The sequence below is a fragment of the Phodopus roborovskii genome, unplaced genomic scaffold, assembly GCF_943737965.1.
Source record: "Phodopus roborovskii unplaced genomic scaffold, PHOROB, whole genome shotgun sequence".
NCBI classification, from domain to species: domain Eukaryota; kingdom Metazoa; phylum Chordata; class Mammalia; order Rodentia; family Cricetidae; genus Phodopus; species Phodopus roborovskii.
In genome coordinates this window covers 269763-283871 of record NW_026125986.1, presented here as the reverse complement: position 1 = coordinate 283871, position 14109 = coordinate 269763, and the positions used below count along the sequence as shown (strand labels likewise).

General features: G+C 39.1%; 1 protein-coding gene across 1 annotated transcript; it reads left to right on the top strand.

Moving 5' to 3' along the window:
• The first annotated feature begins 11587 nt into the window (after positions 1-11587).
• On the top strand, positions 11588-12212 carry LOC127218230 (signal peptidase complex subunit 3). Its single transcript, XM_051179257.1, has one exon. It carries the CDS (start codon positions 11639-11641, stop codon positions 12179-12181), a length of 543 nt encoding a protein of 180 aa, XP_051035214.1. The 5' UTR covers positions 11588-11638; the 3' UTR covers positions 12182-12212.
• Positions 12213-14109: the final 1897 nt, after the last annotated feature.

The following is a 14109-nucleotide window of genomic DNA, read 5'->3' as shown; positions in this document are numbered from 1 at the left end:
GTTATTGATATTATTATTTTCTTGATAATTTTATGCAAACTAAATGGTTGATAGATTACACTTCCTTTCCTTTATCATAATGAACATAGTTGGAGAATGTTGCTCAGTCTTAATTCCACCAGCTAATGTAATTTCTCAAGTGGTAGCCAGGAGAATGAAGTGTTTTTCTCTCAGAGAAATGCAAAAGGCAGACAGCTGTGTGGAAGGATTTCTAATGGGAAGGACAAGCACAGCACAGTTGCCATAGAAACCTTCTGTCTTGCTGGTGACCTCAATTACAATATTGTAACAGAAATTTCCAAGGCTTGGTTGGAAAAGCAGGGGCCCATCTCCCTGTATTTTAGACTCAGCAAAGGGTACAAGATCCCTGCAGTGGGGGGCTGAATCTCCTTGAAAAATGTGGAGACAAAGACCCTGGAGCCAAATCCCACAATTCCTGCTTTCAGCTTCGATGCTGAATGTGTCCTAAGGTAGAGAAACGTGGAACTATCACAGACCTGGGGGATAGTCCTTTTCAGGGTGTCCTCAACCTACTTTCCATGTACAGGCAGGGTGTTCATGGGATGCTAAGACTCTTTTTGAGCCAATTTCCCCACTCTGTGAAATGGACATTAGAATACTCACAGAACAGCTCAAATCTTCAGGAATGAGACAGGAGCAAGCACATACCCTGTCTTCATGAATCCAGGCCACTTCTTAATCCTCAAATTTGTTGTGAGAGCTTGAGACACGAGAAAAGTAGAGGGAAAAAGGCCTAGGAGAGATGCTCCCTGTACCTTTTATGTGCCAATACAATTTTATGAAAACATCTCTTCAGAAACTGGAACTTTGGCTGGAGCTCACAGCCAAGATAATAATTGTACCTTGAGGTCACTTAAGACCAAGCCTGTTATCTTGCTATTCTCTGTTTATTGTTTAACCTGCCTTTAAGAGAACAATGAATCAACCTTGGATTTTCTATGTAATCAGCTTTTATACCCTAAGCTAATGGACAGCTGTAATCTTAAACTATATACTCTTCTATACCCCTGACCCAGAGATCTGTGTGTGTGTGTGTGTGTGTGTGTGTGTGTGTGTGTGTGTGTGTGTGTGTGTGATTTGTTGAAAACAGAAGACAGGTCAAACGTGTCTACTTATTTATTTATTTATTTATTTATTTATTTATTTATTTATTGAGACAGGGTTTCTCTGTAGCTTTGGAGCCTGTCCTGGAATTAGCTCTGTAGACCAGGCTGAACTTGAACTCACAGAGATCTGCCTACCTCTTCCTCCCACGTGCTGGGATTAAAGGCGTGCACCACCAATGCCCAGCAAAAGTGTCCTTATATAACAAATATGCATCATTAAATGTAAACAACATAACAAAATTTTTGCCTTACTGAATACTTTTGGAGTCAGTTGGAGTTAACTTAACCCCCCTTGTAAAACTCTGTTAAAGATTTCTGTAAGGTGTCCCTCATTCTTTCTCTATGTGATGTTTCTGTGCTTTTCAGTAAATACAGAACAAAGTCCTTTGTTAGGGACATTACACAAGAGAAACAGGCAATAGGGATGGATCAGATATACACAACAGACAAATTACAAATAAGCCAGATATGACAAATTACAGACAGAAGGAAGATAGCAGAGTGAGAGAAATGTAGACCTTAATCATGAGTTCATTTTGGGTCAAACTAAACTGTGGATGGATGTTTCTGCCCTGCCCAGTCCCTTGGCCATTTAGTGCCAATAAACACACACATTATAATTATAATTATATTAATTATAAACTCTTTGCCCCGTTGCTCAGGCTTCTTATTGGCTAGCTCTCTCTCTTAATTATTAACCCATTTCTATTAATCTGTGTATGTCCACATTGTCTTAGCTTACTGGTGATGCCTAGGTCTCTTGCTTCCTTGGCAGCTACATGGTGTTTCCCAGACTTTACCTACTACCTTTATCCCTGTTTGGATATCCCACCTGGCTAAATCCTGCCTGTCCATTGGACAAAACAGCTTTATTCATCAACCATTAAGAGAAACATGTATTCACTGCATACAGAAGGACATCCCTATCATCTCCTCTTTTCTATATAAATAAGGAAAATTTTAACTTTAACATAGTAAAATTATATATAACAAAATTGTTCTCAATTAAGAACTATAGTTAACAATATTTAATCCACTAAGATTTGGCAAAATTTAAAGAAAATATTCTATCATCTGTCCTTTTTGTGAGTCTAAAGTCTTATATGTAACTTACCATTTATCATAACGAAGGAAAATCATAACCATATTATCTGTCTTCAATTCCATCAAAGACCCCAGAAGGATAATATATAAACTCTAGTATTGACAGAGATACCTCACTGCCTTGAAGTTTCTCTGTAACATTGGGGCATCCCTCTTCAGCCTATAGGCCAAGAATGTCTGGCAGACTTTTTGATGGAACAGTAACCTTGAAGGACCATCTTGTCCCTTGGCAAGTACAGCAGTCACTTTTCTTTGTAACCTTCTTGTCCAGATTGGACAGTGTGCTGTCAGGAAGTCCAAGCAAGAACAGTTTCTTGTCCAAATGGCTATTCCTGCCATTTTGAAGGCAAACTCCATAATGAGTTTCTTTAATGCCCATCTTCACCTCTGATGTAATTGGTGTTGCCAGGAGCAGTTGTGTCTCATTGTCATGAAAAGCCCTAAGTTAAAAAACCATTTTAAATGCTATATTCTGTAGGTTTTTGAAAGGTTTTGAAGAATACATATCTATTTGAAATATATCTATAAAACCTAACTAAGTTAACTATAAGTTTTGACTATTATAGGTGACTGTAATCTGTATTCAATTATACATTACATTTTTAAATGAGCTGTATAAGCACAATACCTAAATAAGAGTAGAAATATACATATAACACAACTGACCTTAAATTTGTATCAATAAACTAAAATCCATATCAATGTAAAGTATTCATTTCTATATCATATTCCATTTTTTTAGAAAGAGATTGACTGTGATCATTAACTATGTATAATCAACCCCATTTAAATGAAAAAAATTATAAGCAATATTTGGGAATTTTTGTGTAGTTCTTTCCAAACTGCTTCCTGCTTTTTGGGGGCACTGTCAATCCATGGGGATCCTGAGAAAACCCAGAACCATGGCCAAATCCTGGCTGTAGTAGTCTAAAGCTACATAGCTGTTTTGGATGTTGGATCACCTGGGCCACTGCTTCAGGGGTTCTTGCTTGATCCAACCATATTATTCTGGAAGGAATTAACAACTTTTCATCTTCTGTGGAAAAAAAAAAAAGCAGAACCTCTTTTCCAAAGTAACATGTCCATAGACTTGAAGTCAGGTATTTTAAAAATATACAGGTTGGATTAATCCAGCAGCATTTATAATCAAATGTCTTTAAGCAGCTATTGCTCCTTCCTCAGCAACCAATTCAAACACAACACAATAACATACAGTATCTAGAGTCTGTACTTACACATCTTTTTTTTATTACTCTAGTTCTTTTATTTTTATTTTTAATCTTTTTGAGACAGGGTTTCTCTGTATATTTTTGGCTGTCCTGAATTCACTCTGTAGACCAGGAAGGCCTTGAAATCATAGAGCTCTGCCTGCCTCTGCCTCCCGAGTGCTTGGATTAAAGGCATGTACCACTAAGCCTAGCTACTCTATTTCTTTTTTAAGGACTTTCCCTATCCTTTATCTTTTCTCTCCTAAGTCTACGTATATTTTTTAAACACACTATAAACCATTTAAAAGTTTTTCTCCCCTCTGAATCAGTCTTTATTTTTTTTTTTTTTATCTATCTTTTTCCGACCACATGAGTCTTATCTGCTAAGCATCATGGCTTGGATTAAAGCAGTGACTGACTCTGCCCCATTCCTTGGCTTCCTGAGAGTCTAGCTTCATGGCAGAAGTACTTGTGGAAGCCATGTTTATTGCCAAAACTCTGTGTCTAGGTTCATGTAACCATTAAAGCATGCCACTAGCTGCTCCTAAACACCATTTAGGTGTTTGGTAACATAGCCTCTTAAAAGAGACCACTGGTTTTTACTGCTAACATTGTCAGGAAGACTCTCTTACAGGAGCCAAGCCTCTGCTTGCCTCTAGCAAAGAGATCCCACCTGAGAAAACGCTGCTACCAAGAATCCTTGCTTGATTCTGGTCTTTTGTATTCAGAATCACTTTTTAAGCTTTCGTCAGGTTGTATATTGAAATTTGTGCCAAAAATTTGGATACTACATGTTTTTTTGCCTGCCCATTGGCTGAAACAGCTTTACTCAGCAACCAAGAAGAGAAACATATATACACAGCATACAGAAGGACATTCCCTGTCAGTAAACCCAGAAGAAGTGCTTAATTTTCTTTCTTTGATGAGACACCAATACATTTTGGTGCCTCTGAGGCTATCTTAAATGCATTTAACATACATTTTTTTTTAAATCAGGACTTGGCTGTTTTGTAATTGAATGTAAGGATTTCATGTGTTGATTAAGTGCAAAGCCAAAATAAGCAAAGCTAAGACAAACAATAATCAAAACATATTTGCTAACTCAACCAGGCCAGGAGAGCACCAAAATAATTTCCAAAGCCACATTTGTCCAGAGTAAAAGGAAGCATGGAAGTTTTATTCAGGAGAACACATATGTTTGTGAAGATATATACATATAAACATACACATAAGTGGGCCCATTCCCAAACATGCTCAGTTAAGGAGTACATGACTAAGCATATACAGGTAAGCTAATAACATAAAAAGAAAATATAGTAGATGCATCTTGTAGCTCAGAACAGTACAGATGTAAAAGATTAAAGTAACATATAGAAATACCTCTAAGCATGCTCAACTTGCACCATAGAGTTTTAATGGAAAATCAATGAAGGGATATTTTGAAGGTACATTAATACATGAGCCTGCCCATGAAGCCATGAAAGCACTTGCCTTGCTTAATTTCTAACACTTTCAGCACCATTCATCACTGGTCAGTAACTGCCTTGATGCCTGTCAAGGATTAACTTAATGAATCATGGTGGTTACTAGGTTCATAGTGTGTGTCTGAAGGAGGTGAGATCTAAGGCTGGAGATAGTGACATCTCTCCAGATCAGAAGGGCAGCAGTGCTCAAGTATAAGTCACTGCTTTCAACTTCAGTGGAATATTATGCTTGCCACCTGCGATTTCATGAAACTGAACAAAAGCATGTGGTGAGGTAGCTTCTATGAGAACACAAAAGTTCAAAAGTAGAAAGAAACTGTTTTGATCTCATTATTTATAGGTTTAGTTGCTAGGTTTGGTTGCTTAATATCATCTGCTTAATATGCTTAGTAGTAGCAGTCATTTCAATACATCAAAGAGAGATCCTCCTTATGTGAAATATATATATATATATATATATATATATAAATGCATGAACATATCTATATATGTGTGTGTTATATGCATATAAGTGTGTTATATATTATCTGAAATATATAATGTAAGCAAATGTGAGTGCTGGGTTTCAGCACCAAAATGTAAGCAAGTGTGAGTGTTACAGCTCTGGAGCTGCAAAGGTCTCCTGACTTGACAGGATGCCAAGTTACCTAGAGCTGTAATAGGAAAATTCTGGAGGGGTAGAGCTGCAATAGGACAGCTCTGGAAGATAAAGCTCATCCCTGGAAAGAAAGGTCTCCTGACTTGTCCAGAAGCCAGGCTATCTGAAGCTGGGGTACAGTGGGGAATGGTCTCCCTTCAGAGTATAGCAATCCTGCTCCTCTCCTAGAGAGAGCCATTACAGATGAGCTCTGCTCTGTTCCCCTAAGGGAAGGAACATCCTAACAGAGCTAAGCCTTTCTTTAGTTACATTCTGCTGAAAGGGAAGACCCTGCAGAAAGTTGTTAGATTTCTCTGCTACAGCTCCGCTCTCAAAGGGAATGTCCCATCATGTTTCTTCTGTTCTTATGAGCCTTGCTCAGTCACCCTAAGGGAACATCCTGGCAAGTTGCTTCTATTCTGAGCTATGCTCAGTCCTCCTAAGGGAATGTCTCAGTAAATCCTATTCTGCAGCAGCAAATGAAGATCTGTACCCCAAGACTCTTTTGAGAAAGAGAATTATTTGGGAAAGAGGAGTCCAGGAGAATGGCTCCCTCTGTCAGGTGGAAAAGGACAGCTAGCAACTGAAAAGGCAGAGGGGCTTGCTTATATAGGGGCAGAGATTTTCCAGGGAGTTTTCCTGTTCAGGAATTGGTTGGGTTTCCTGCTCAGGGATTGGTTACTTTAGTGGGTCAGGGTCAGATTTGGATCTGGTTTCAGAGCAAACTGTGTTTTTGTTTTTGTTTTGTTTTGTTGTTTGTTTGTTTTCCCACGGGTCCCTTTTTAACCTTTTGGCTCTAATATTAGGGGCAGGGCATATTTCTTTCACTGGCTCTGATTCTAGGGACAAAGTGTGTTTCTTTGGCACTGGTTTCAAAGTCAAGATGTTTTTTTTGGTTCTGGGTTCAGGCTAAAGTGTTTTTTTCCCAGGCTCGGGTTTCAGATCCTGGTGGGCTTCTTTCATTGCCTCTGGGTTCAGAGTCAGGAGTCTCAGAAATTGGTTGGTTTCATGTTTCAGTTGGTTAGGGGCAGAGTTGGCTGGGGTGTCAGAGTCAAAGTGAATTTCTTTGGCTGGTCCTTTTACCTACATGCAATGCCTATATTATATATGATTAATGGAAGAGCAAGATGTTTTACTTGAATTCGCAACACATTTGCATGTATTCTCTGACAATAAAGATCAGTGATTGACAACAAGATAGATGTTGAAATATGTAGTTGATTTGATGGCACTGTTGAATCTTAATTTGGATTCTTTTCCTGGTAGCCATGTTTTCACCCATCCTATATTGAAATTTTGTAGATTCTATTATATCTCTTAATGTTAGTAAAAAAAAATCTGTTACAGAATTTATTTTTCAAAGGCAGTGACTTTCCCCTAGTTTCATAAGCCCCTGGAGGGCCATCAGAGAGATGCCTTATGTTATCAAACAGTGATGAATTGCTCACATGGTGAAGAAAATTGATGTTATTCATGTTTACAGCACATTTATCTATGTATTTCTGGATGCCTAAATAATAATTCATGACCACCATGTGTCTCTATAGTATAAGTGAGGCCTTTCTAGTCGTTTAAGATCACAATATGTATTCTTCCCTAGTTCTAATTAAAAAATATAGTCTGTAATGAATTTATGAACACAACAGGAATTTATTACTGTTTTAAAACGGCATATCAGGTACAATAATTTTACATTACAAGAAATAATCATAATTCAGTTTTCCTAATTATACATATATTCACTATAAGAACCAAGTTGACATAAATAGTTATGTTGTTGTTATTATTATTATTTCCTAAGATATACTTAGTTCTGTAGTTTGTGGCCTTCCTAGAAATCAAATACCCTGACTGTCCCATATACATCACTTTAGTCAATGTTATAGTTTAGATATGAGGAGCTCATACTCCATACACAAGTATTTAAAGCTCTCTCCTGAACTAATTAATGGTCAAATGATTGGATTGAGAGGGCTCAAGAGGCCTCTATTCTAAGAAGTAGATTTGTACACTAAGGGATTCATAAATTGATGGTGTTATTGGGAAGTGATGGAAACTTCTCAAGGGAGTAAGTCACTGGGGCATCATGCCTTAGGAGCTATATCTTTTTCGAGTAGTGTTTCTTCTCCCCCCCTCCCTTTCCTCATTATCTTCTCTTCCTTCCCTCCCCCCATCTCTCAACATGCTCTCTGCCTCAGGCCCAGAAATAACAAAAAGAAATTACTGTAGTCTGAAAGAAATATCTAAAACTGTAAGCCACAGTAAGTCTTTTTTAAATGATTCAGACAATCTGTAGAGCAAACCAAAAATTGACTAACATAGTCAATATGGATTTCATGTTAATAAAATTTAGTTAATTGAAATCACAAATGTGTTTATTTTAACTCTATGATAATACTTAAGCGTTCAATGGCCAGATCATTTGGTAGACAGAAAATTAACACTGTAAGAAGACTACAGAAGTATTTCCAAGTGTTTGTCCAATTGTTTTTAGTCCCCATTAGCAGTGTATAAGAATTCCAAAATTTCTGGGCATTGGTAGTGTACGCCTTTAGTCCCAGCACTTGGGAGGCAGAGGCAGGCGAATCTCTGTGAGTTCGAGACCAGCCTGGTCTACAGAGCTAGTTCCACACAGGCTCCAAAACAATATAGAGAAACCCTGTCTTGAAACCCTGCTCCCCCCCAAAAAATGTGTTTCAGAATTAACAATCTTGCTAGTGCCTCAATCTTTTTCATATTAGCTATGCTCTCAGAATGCATAGCTAATTGATGATCATTTTTATTTTTTCCTTAATGATTAATTGTGCTGAAAATGTAAACAAAATGTGCTGTATTGTCTACTATAGGGTTAAGTAGAACAAAACTCCATTTCAAAACAGAAGTTTTTTTTAAAAAAAAAAAAAGCCATTTGGCAGAAATTTCAATTCCCACAGGGTCAGCAGTTCTTGAAATCAAAATATGTGCTCAAGGTTGCCTGGTGTTCTGAAAAGTACTCCGTTAATCAGCAGTACTGTTTTGAGCTGCTAACAGTTTAAGAGTGTGAGAAGCAGCCCTGACCACCTAGAGTGAGGCACATGATTCCTTTGTTTTACAAAGAAAAGGCAGGAGGATCCCCACTGGGCTTGCTTGCCTGCTTGATAAAAGGCTTGGTATGCTTTTGTAGAAGCAAAACTACTGCCTTACCAAATACTTTGGAATGTGTGTTAGCCATTTTCTTGGAATCCCAGACCCTTTTCTAACACCAGTGTTGAGTATCTTATCATTTACTTGACTTTAATCTATCATCACTACTTGTCTGTGTAATTCTTTTCATTCTATGTTTTTCTTCATACATGAATATATTGTATTTTGATCAAATCCACCCATTTCCCCCTCCTCTATCTCCTCTCAGGTCTGTCACATCCCATCCTCCTCCCAACTTCGTGTGTGTGTGTGTGTGTGTGTGTGTGTGTGTGTGTGTGTGTGTGTGTGTGTTTAGTATAGTATATGAGTCTAATTAGTGGATATAGGGCTGTCTACGATGGCATGGCAATCTGTCAGGGGCACCACCTATGGGGGGAAAAAAACTGATGTTCTCTCCTCCTACAGCCATCAGCTGCACATAGCTTCCCAACTAGGATTGGGGCCTTATGAGGCCCTCCCCATTCATACTAGAGCATTGACTAGATCAACCTTGAGCAGTTTATATGAATTAATTCTTAACCATGAAATGGCTTTTTTCATATTTATTTTTGTGACAATGTATACTCTGCTTATTAGTCCTCTTAAATACTAAGGTTTTGAAATATTTCCTCTTAGAAACCTGTCTTTATATTGCCTTAGTAGTTTTGAAATAACTCAACTTTTTAGTGTGGAAAAAAAAAGTCCAATTTAATGATTTCTCATTTAGAACTTGTGCTTTTAGTATCTAAACAAAAGAGCAGAGGGTTAATCTTCCGTATTTTCTGATAGAAATATTGTAGCTAGAGATCTCTTTTTAGATATATGATCCCTGTGGAATACACTTCTTGAATGTAGTACAGTAGCTGGAGCGCCGTTTCTATTTGTTACTGTGAGCACACACTTGCCTGGCACTACTTCTTGACAAGACTAGCTTTCCCACTAAAATGTCATTGCATCTTTAAAAAAAAAGTCACTGCAATTTCAATAAAACTCTAAATATTTTTTATAAAAATTAGCAAGCTGATACTCATTTTCAGTAAAACTCAATGGACATAGATTTTTTGACAACACAGAATAACTACACAATAAACCCTACCTGATTTCAAGATTTGAAATAAACTAATAGTAATCAAAAAGTGTTCTATTGACAAGTTGAGAAACTAAATCAGAAGAACTAAATCACTCAGAAATAGATCCATATCTATCTAAATGACAATTTTTTAAAGACACAAAGATAAGTCAGTGGGAAAGGAGAGTCTTCTCATGAAATAGTCCTCGGTCAAATGTGTACTCATATTCTTGGCACCCTGTGACCTCAAGTAAATTGAAGTACCAGAGTACTTTGAATAATATCAAAAGAGACCATCTAGTTGTCTAAAAACTCTACATGGGTGACAATTAGTGGTACTCAAATGTTAGCAGTTTAGGTCTGGAATGTTCCAAGGAGGAAGTTTTCATCAGAATTATCAGAAGAAATCTATTAAACTGCAAGATATTTTGTGGGTCACCCTCACCCCCCAAAATTACTAAATCAAACCAGGGACATGAAGTGGGGAGTCTCTATGTTTTCAATAGTTTCTCCAATTCATTCTGATATCCATTTAGGTTTGAAAAGCAATGTAGGTTTTTGTTTCCGGGGGTTTGTTTTGTTTTGTTTTGTTTTGTTTTTACAAGCTCTTCAAATAGCTTGAATTCTTGTACATGTGGTGTTATGGCTACTCACTTCTTCTGTCTGTTCAGTCTGTTCTAATGTGCCAACTAGTATTTCCTTCAGTTAAGTAATATTTAGACAGATTTACGCACAGGCCTGAGTTAAGCACTGGGAAAAAGTAAAAAGAGCTGGATAGACAGGGTCACTGAACTGTCATAAAAAATTGGGGAACTGGGGCTAAGAACATAAATTGATTGGAAGGGAAATGTTGTAGTTATTTATGATTAAAAGAATAATTATTAGGGTGGAAATCAGGAGACAGGGATTATTACATGCAGAGTTGTCAATGGAGGCCTTTCCTGGAGTGGCTTTAGAACCCAGTCCTGAATGATAAGAAGCCAGGCACAGACAGGCCATGTTTCAGACACTATGTTTCAGAGTCTGGGCTGCACCTTTGACACTGTGACTGTCCTTTGAGTGTGGAGGATCCTAGTAGAGGAGTGACATGACCTGTAGGTGATGGCTGGTCTCTGTGCAGAGAATGGACTGGGGAGAGGCAGGATGGGCTAGGGGGAGGCACTTGAGCATAGCCATCAGGAGCCTGTTGCAGAAGGCCAGGGGAGGGACTAGGATGTATGGAAGCCATGATGTAGCAGGGTGCATTGAAAGAGGAGGGGGTTTCCTGAACAGGACTTTGGGCGGCAGATGGGACAGACCTTCACTAAGTGTGTGTGTGTGTGTGTGTGTGTGTGTGTGTGTGTGTGTGTGTGTGTGTGTGTACGGGGATGAGGTAGCTCAAGCCCCCAGCTCTCCCCTCGTGAGTGTGTGAGTGTGTGTGTGTGTGTGTATGTGTGTGTGTGTGTGTGTGTGTGTGTGTGTGTAGGGGGATGAGGTAGCTCAAGCCCCCAGCTCTCCCCTCGCCCCCCGCACCCGGGCTTATTGAGCCACTCAGGGACAACAAGGTGCTGCTGTTTTCCATCAGATGCTCCAAGCGCCTTAGACTAGCAGCAGACAGTGGTTGTGGGGTTAACCAGTTACTTGGGGGCGGGGGGGGGGGGAAGGCATGGTGGGCGGTGCGCGCTCCAGCGACGTGTGCGCGCGCGCCCAGCATTCCGCGCGAGCCAGAAGGCAGAGGGAACGCGAGCAGGCTGCACGCCTTGCCCAGCGAGGGAGCGAGCCCGAGCGAGCGAGCGAGGGAGCGAGCGAAGGAGCGAACGAGCGCCGGTGGAGCCCGCGTGGAGGGAGCCGCTGATTGATCCTGCAAGATGAACACCCTGCTGTCGCGGGCCAACTCGCTGTTCGCCTTCACGCTGAGCGTCATGGCGGCGCTCACCTTGGGCTGCATCCTCACCACCGCCTTCAAAGACAGAAGCGCGCCAGTGCGCCTGCACATCTCCAGGATCCTGCTCAAAAAAGTGGAAGACTTCACCGGACCCCGGAAGAAAAGCGACCTGGGCTTCATCACGTTCCACATCTCTGCCGACTTGGAGAAGACTTTCGACTGGAACGTCAAGCAGCTCTTCCTTTACCTCTCGGCAGAATACTCCACCAAAAGCAACGCTGTGAACCAGGTGGTCCTCTGGGACAAGATCCTTCTGCGAGGCGAGAACCCCAAGCTGGATCTGAAAGATGTCAAAAGCAAGTACTTTTTCTTTGACGACGGACACGGTCTCAAGGGAAACAGGAATGTCACTTTGACTCTGTCCTGGCAAGTCATACCGATTGCAGGCATTCTGCCTCTTGTGACTGGATCCGGACGCGTGTCTGTCCCGTTTCCAGATTCGTATGAAATAGCCACGACTTTTTGAAGAACTCTCTCTGCGTCTGAATAAGGGACATCTGTGCACTTAAGGAATCGTATTTCTTTCATCTTTTCCCTCACGTCTGGCAGACTTCTTTTGTGTTTGTATTTCTTTATTTTAAGACGTGCGGTTTTTGTGTCTGGGACTGGCTGGACTCCACAACCTCATGTCTCCTTTTACCTAACATAGAGACTGCATTCATGGACCTTCCTAGTGTGACAGTGGTTGTTATGTTGCCTTTTCTATAAAAATTAACATCAAATTTATAGTTGGAGGGAAGGGCTGACAGTGTATTCCAATTAAAAGAAGTTAACCAGAGTAAAATAGTGTCAGACAATTGCATAATAAGGATTGAAAAAATATGCAATTTTATCACATTTACTATGTTATTCTATGTGTAATATAAAATGTGTTTGGAGAAAATGTAAAAATTCGGTGTATGGGTGCTGTCATAATAACACCTTTTACTCACATTCCTTGTAGGTTCACATTGAATGCCATTTACTTATATCTTCTAGTATGGTTTGATTACTAGGAAAATTATCATTTCCTTCTTTAGAAGTCTGGCATAGAAAATAGGTAAATACGAATGAGAACAAAAATTTAAACCCATTTCAGAAATCTTAATGCTTGTCTTTCTTGCCAGCAAATATGTCCATTTGAATAGCAAATGCCTCTTTAGGCTGTAAATAAGTCACTTCGTATCTCTTAAGTAAATCAAGTGTGTGTCTTACAGTGTTTTCTCTACAAAGATTGCTGAGCATTTTATCTTTGCAAATGTTTTAGCACTGTTACTGAAATTTGAAAATTTTTGCATGCTTAACATGTGATGAGTATGTACCTAGTATGTTTAATACTATTAAATAAATGCTAACTGCTTAAAACTGTTTTAGGTTCATTATCTAAACATTTTTGGGATATTGGTAATAACAATTATGGTATGATTTTCCACTTACACATATACATATGTATTATATAATCTAAAAAGTAAGCAGTACAAGCTTTAGCTCTCTTCAAACGAGAAAACTGAAATTCAGAAGCTTGTTACATTACTTCAGGCAAACAATAGAGTTCAAACTTAAAATCCAATTTGATTTTTTTTGTTAAATATTGTTTTTATGTTATGAGATTATAATATAATTACATTATTTTGCTTTTCCCTCTCCTCCCTCCAAACACTGTTGTGTAGCGCCCTTGCTCTCTTTCAAATTCATGGCATATACATATATTCCTAAATACAACATACTCAGTCTGTATAATGGTACTTATACATATATTCTTCAGGGGTGACCATTTGGTGTGTAATAACCCTTTCATGTGCTCTTCCCTAGGGAAGATTATTTTTTTTCACTCAGTATTTTGTGGTTATCTGTAGTTCTTTGTCTGGGGTTGAGGCCTTATGCACTCCCACCACCATCCACACACAGATAATATCACTTGGGACTGGGCTCCCAACTCTGCTTCTTCATCAGCTGCTATTCAGCTTTAAAGAGAAAGGAAATAATAAATTTGCAGGTAAATGGATGGAACTAGAAAAGATTATATTAAGTGAGGTAACTGAGACTCAGAAAGATAAATGTCTCATGTTTCTCCCGCCTAAGGTTCCTAACTCCAAGTCTTCAGAAGTCAGTACATAACCTGGAGTGACTGCAGGAACCAGGAAAGGAAAAAGGGACCATTGCAGGAGTTGGGGTTAGGGAGCAATAGATGGAGGATTAGCAGAATTCAAATGATCTATGGGGAAATGGGGCATCTAATTAGAACCCAAAGAGTAAGATAAATAGAATAGAAGTGGGAAGAAGGGTAAAACAACAGGATATTTGAAAAAGTCATAAGGGATTATATTGTGGACTATTTACCAAAAAATACACACAGTACAACTAAGTCTGTGGAAATACACACACACAGTTTAAATAAAAATTTCCCATGTGGGC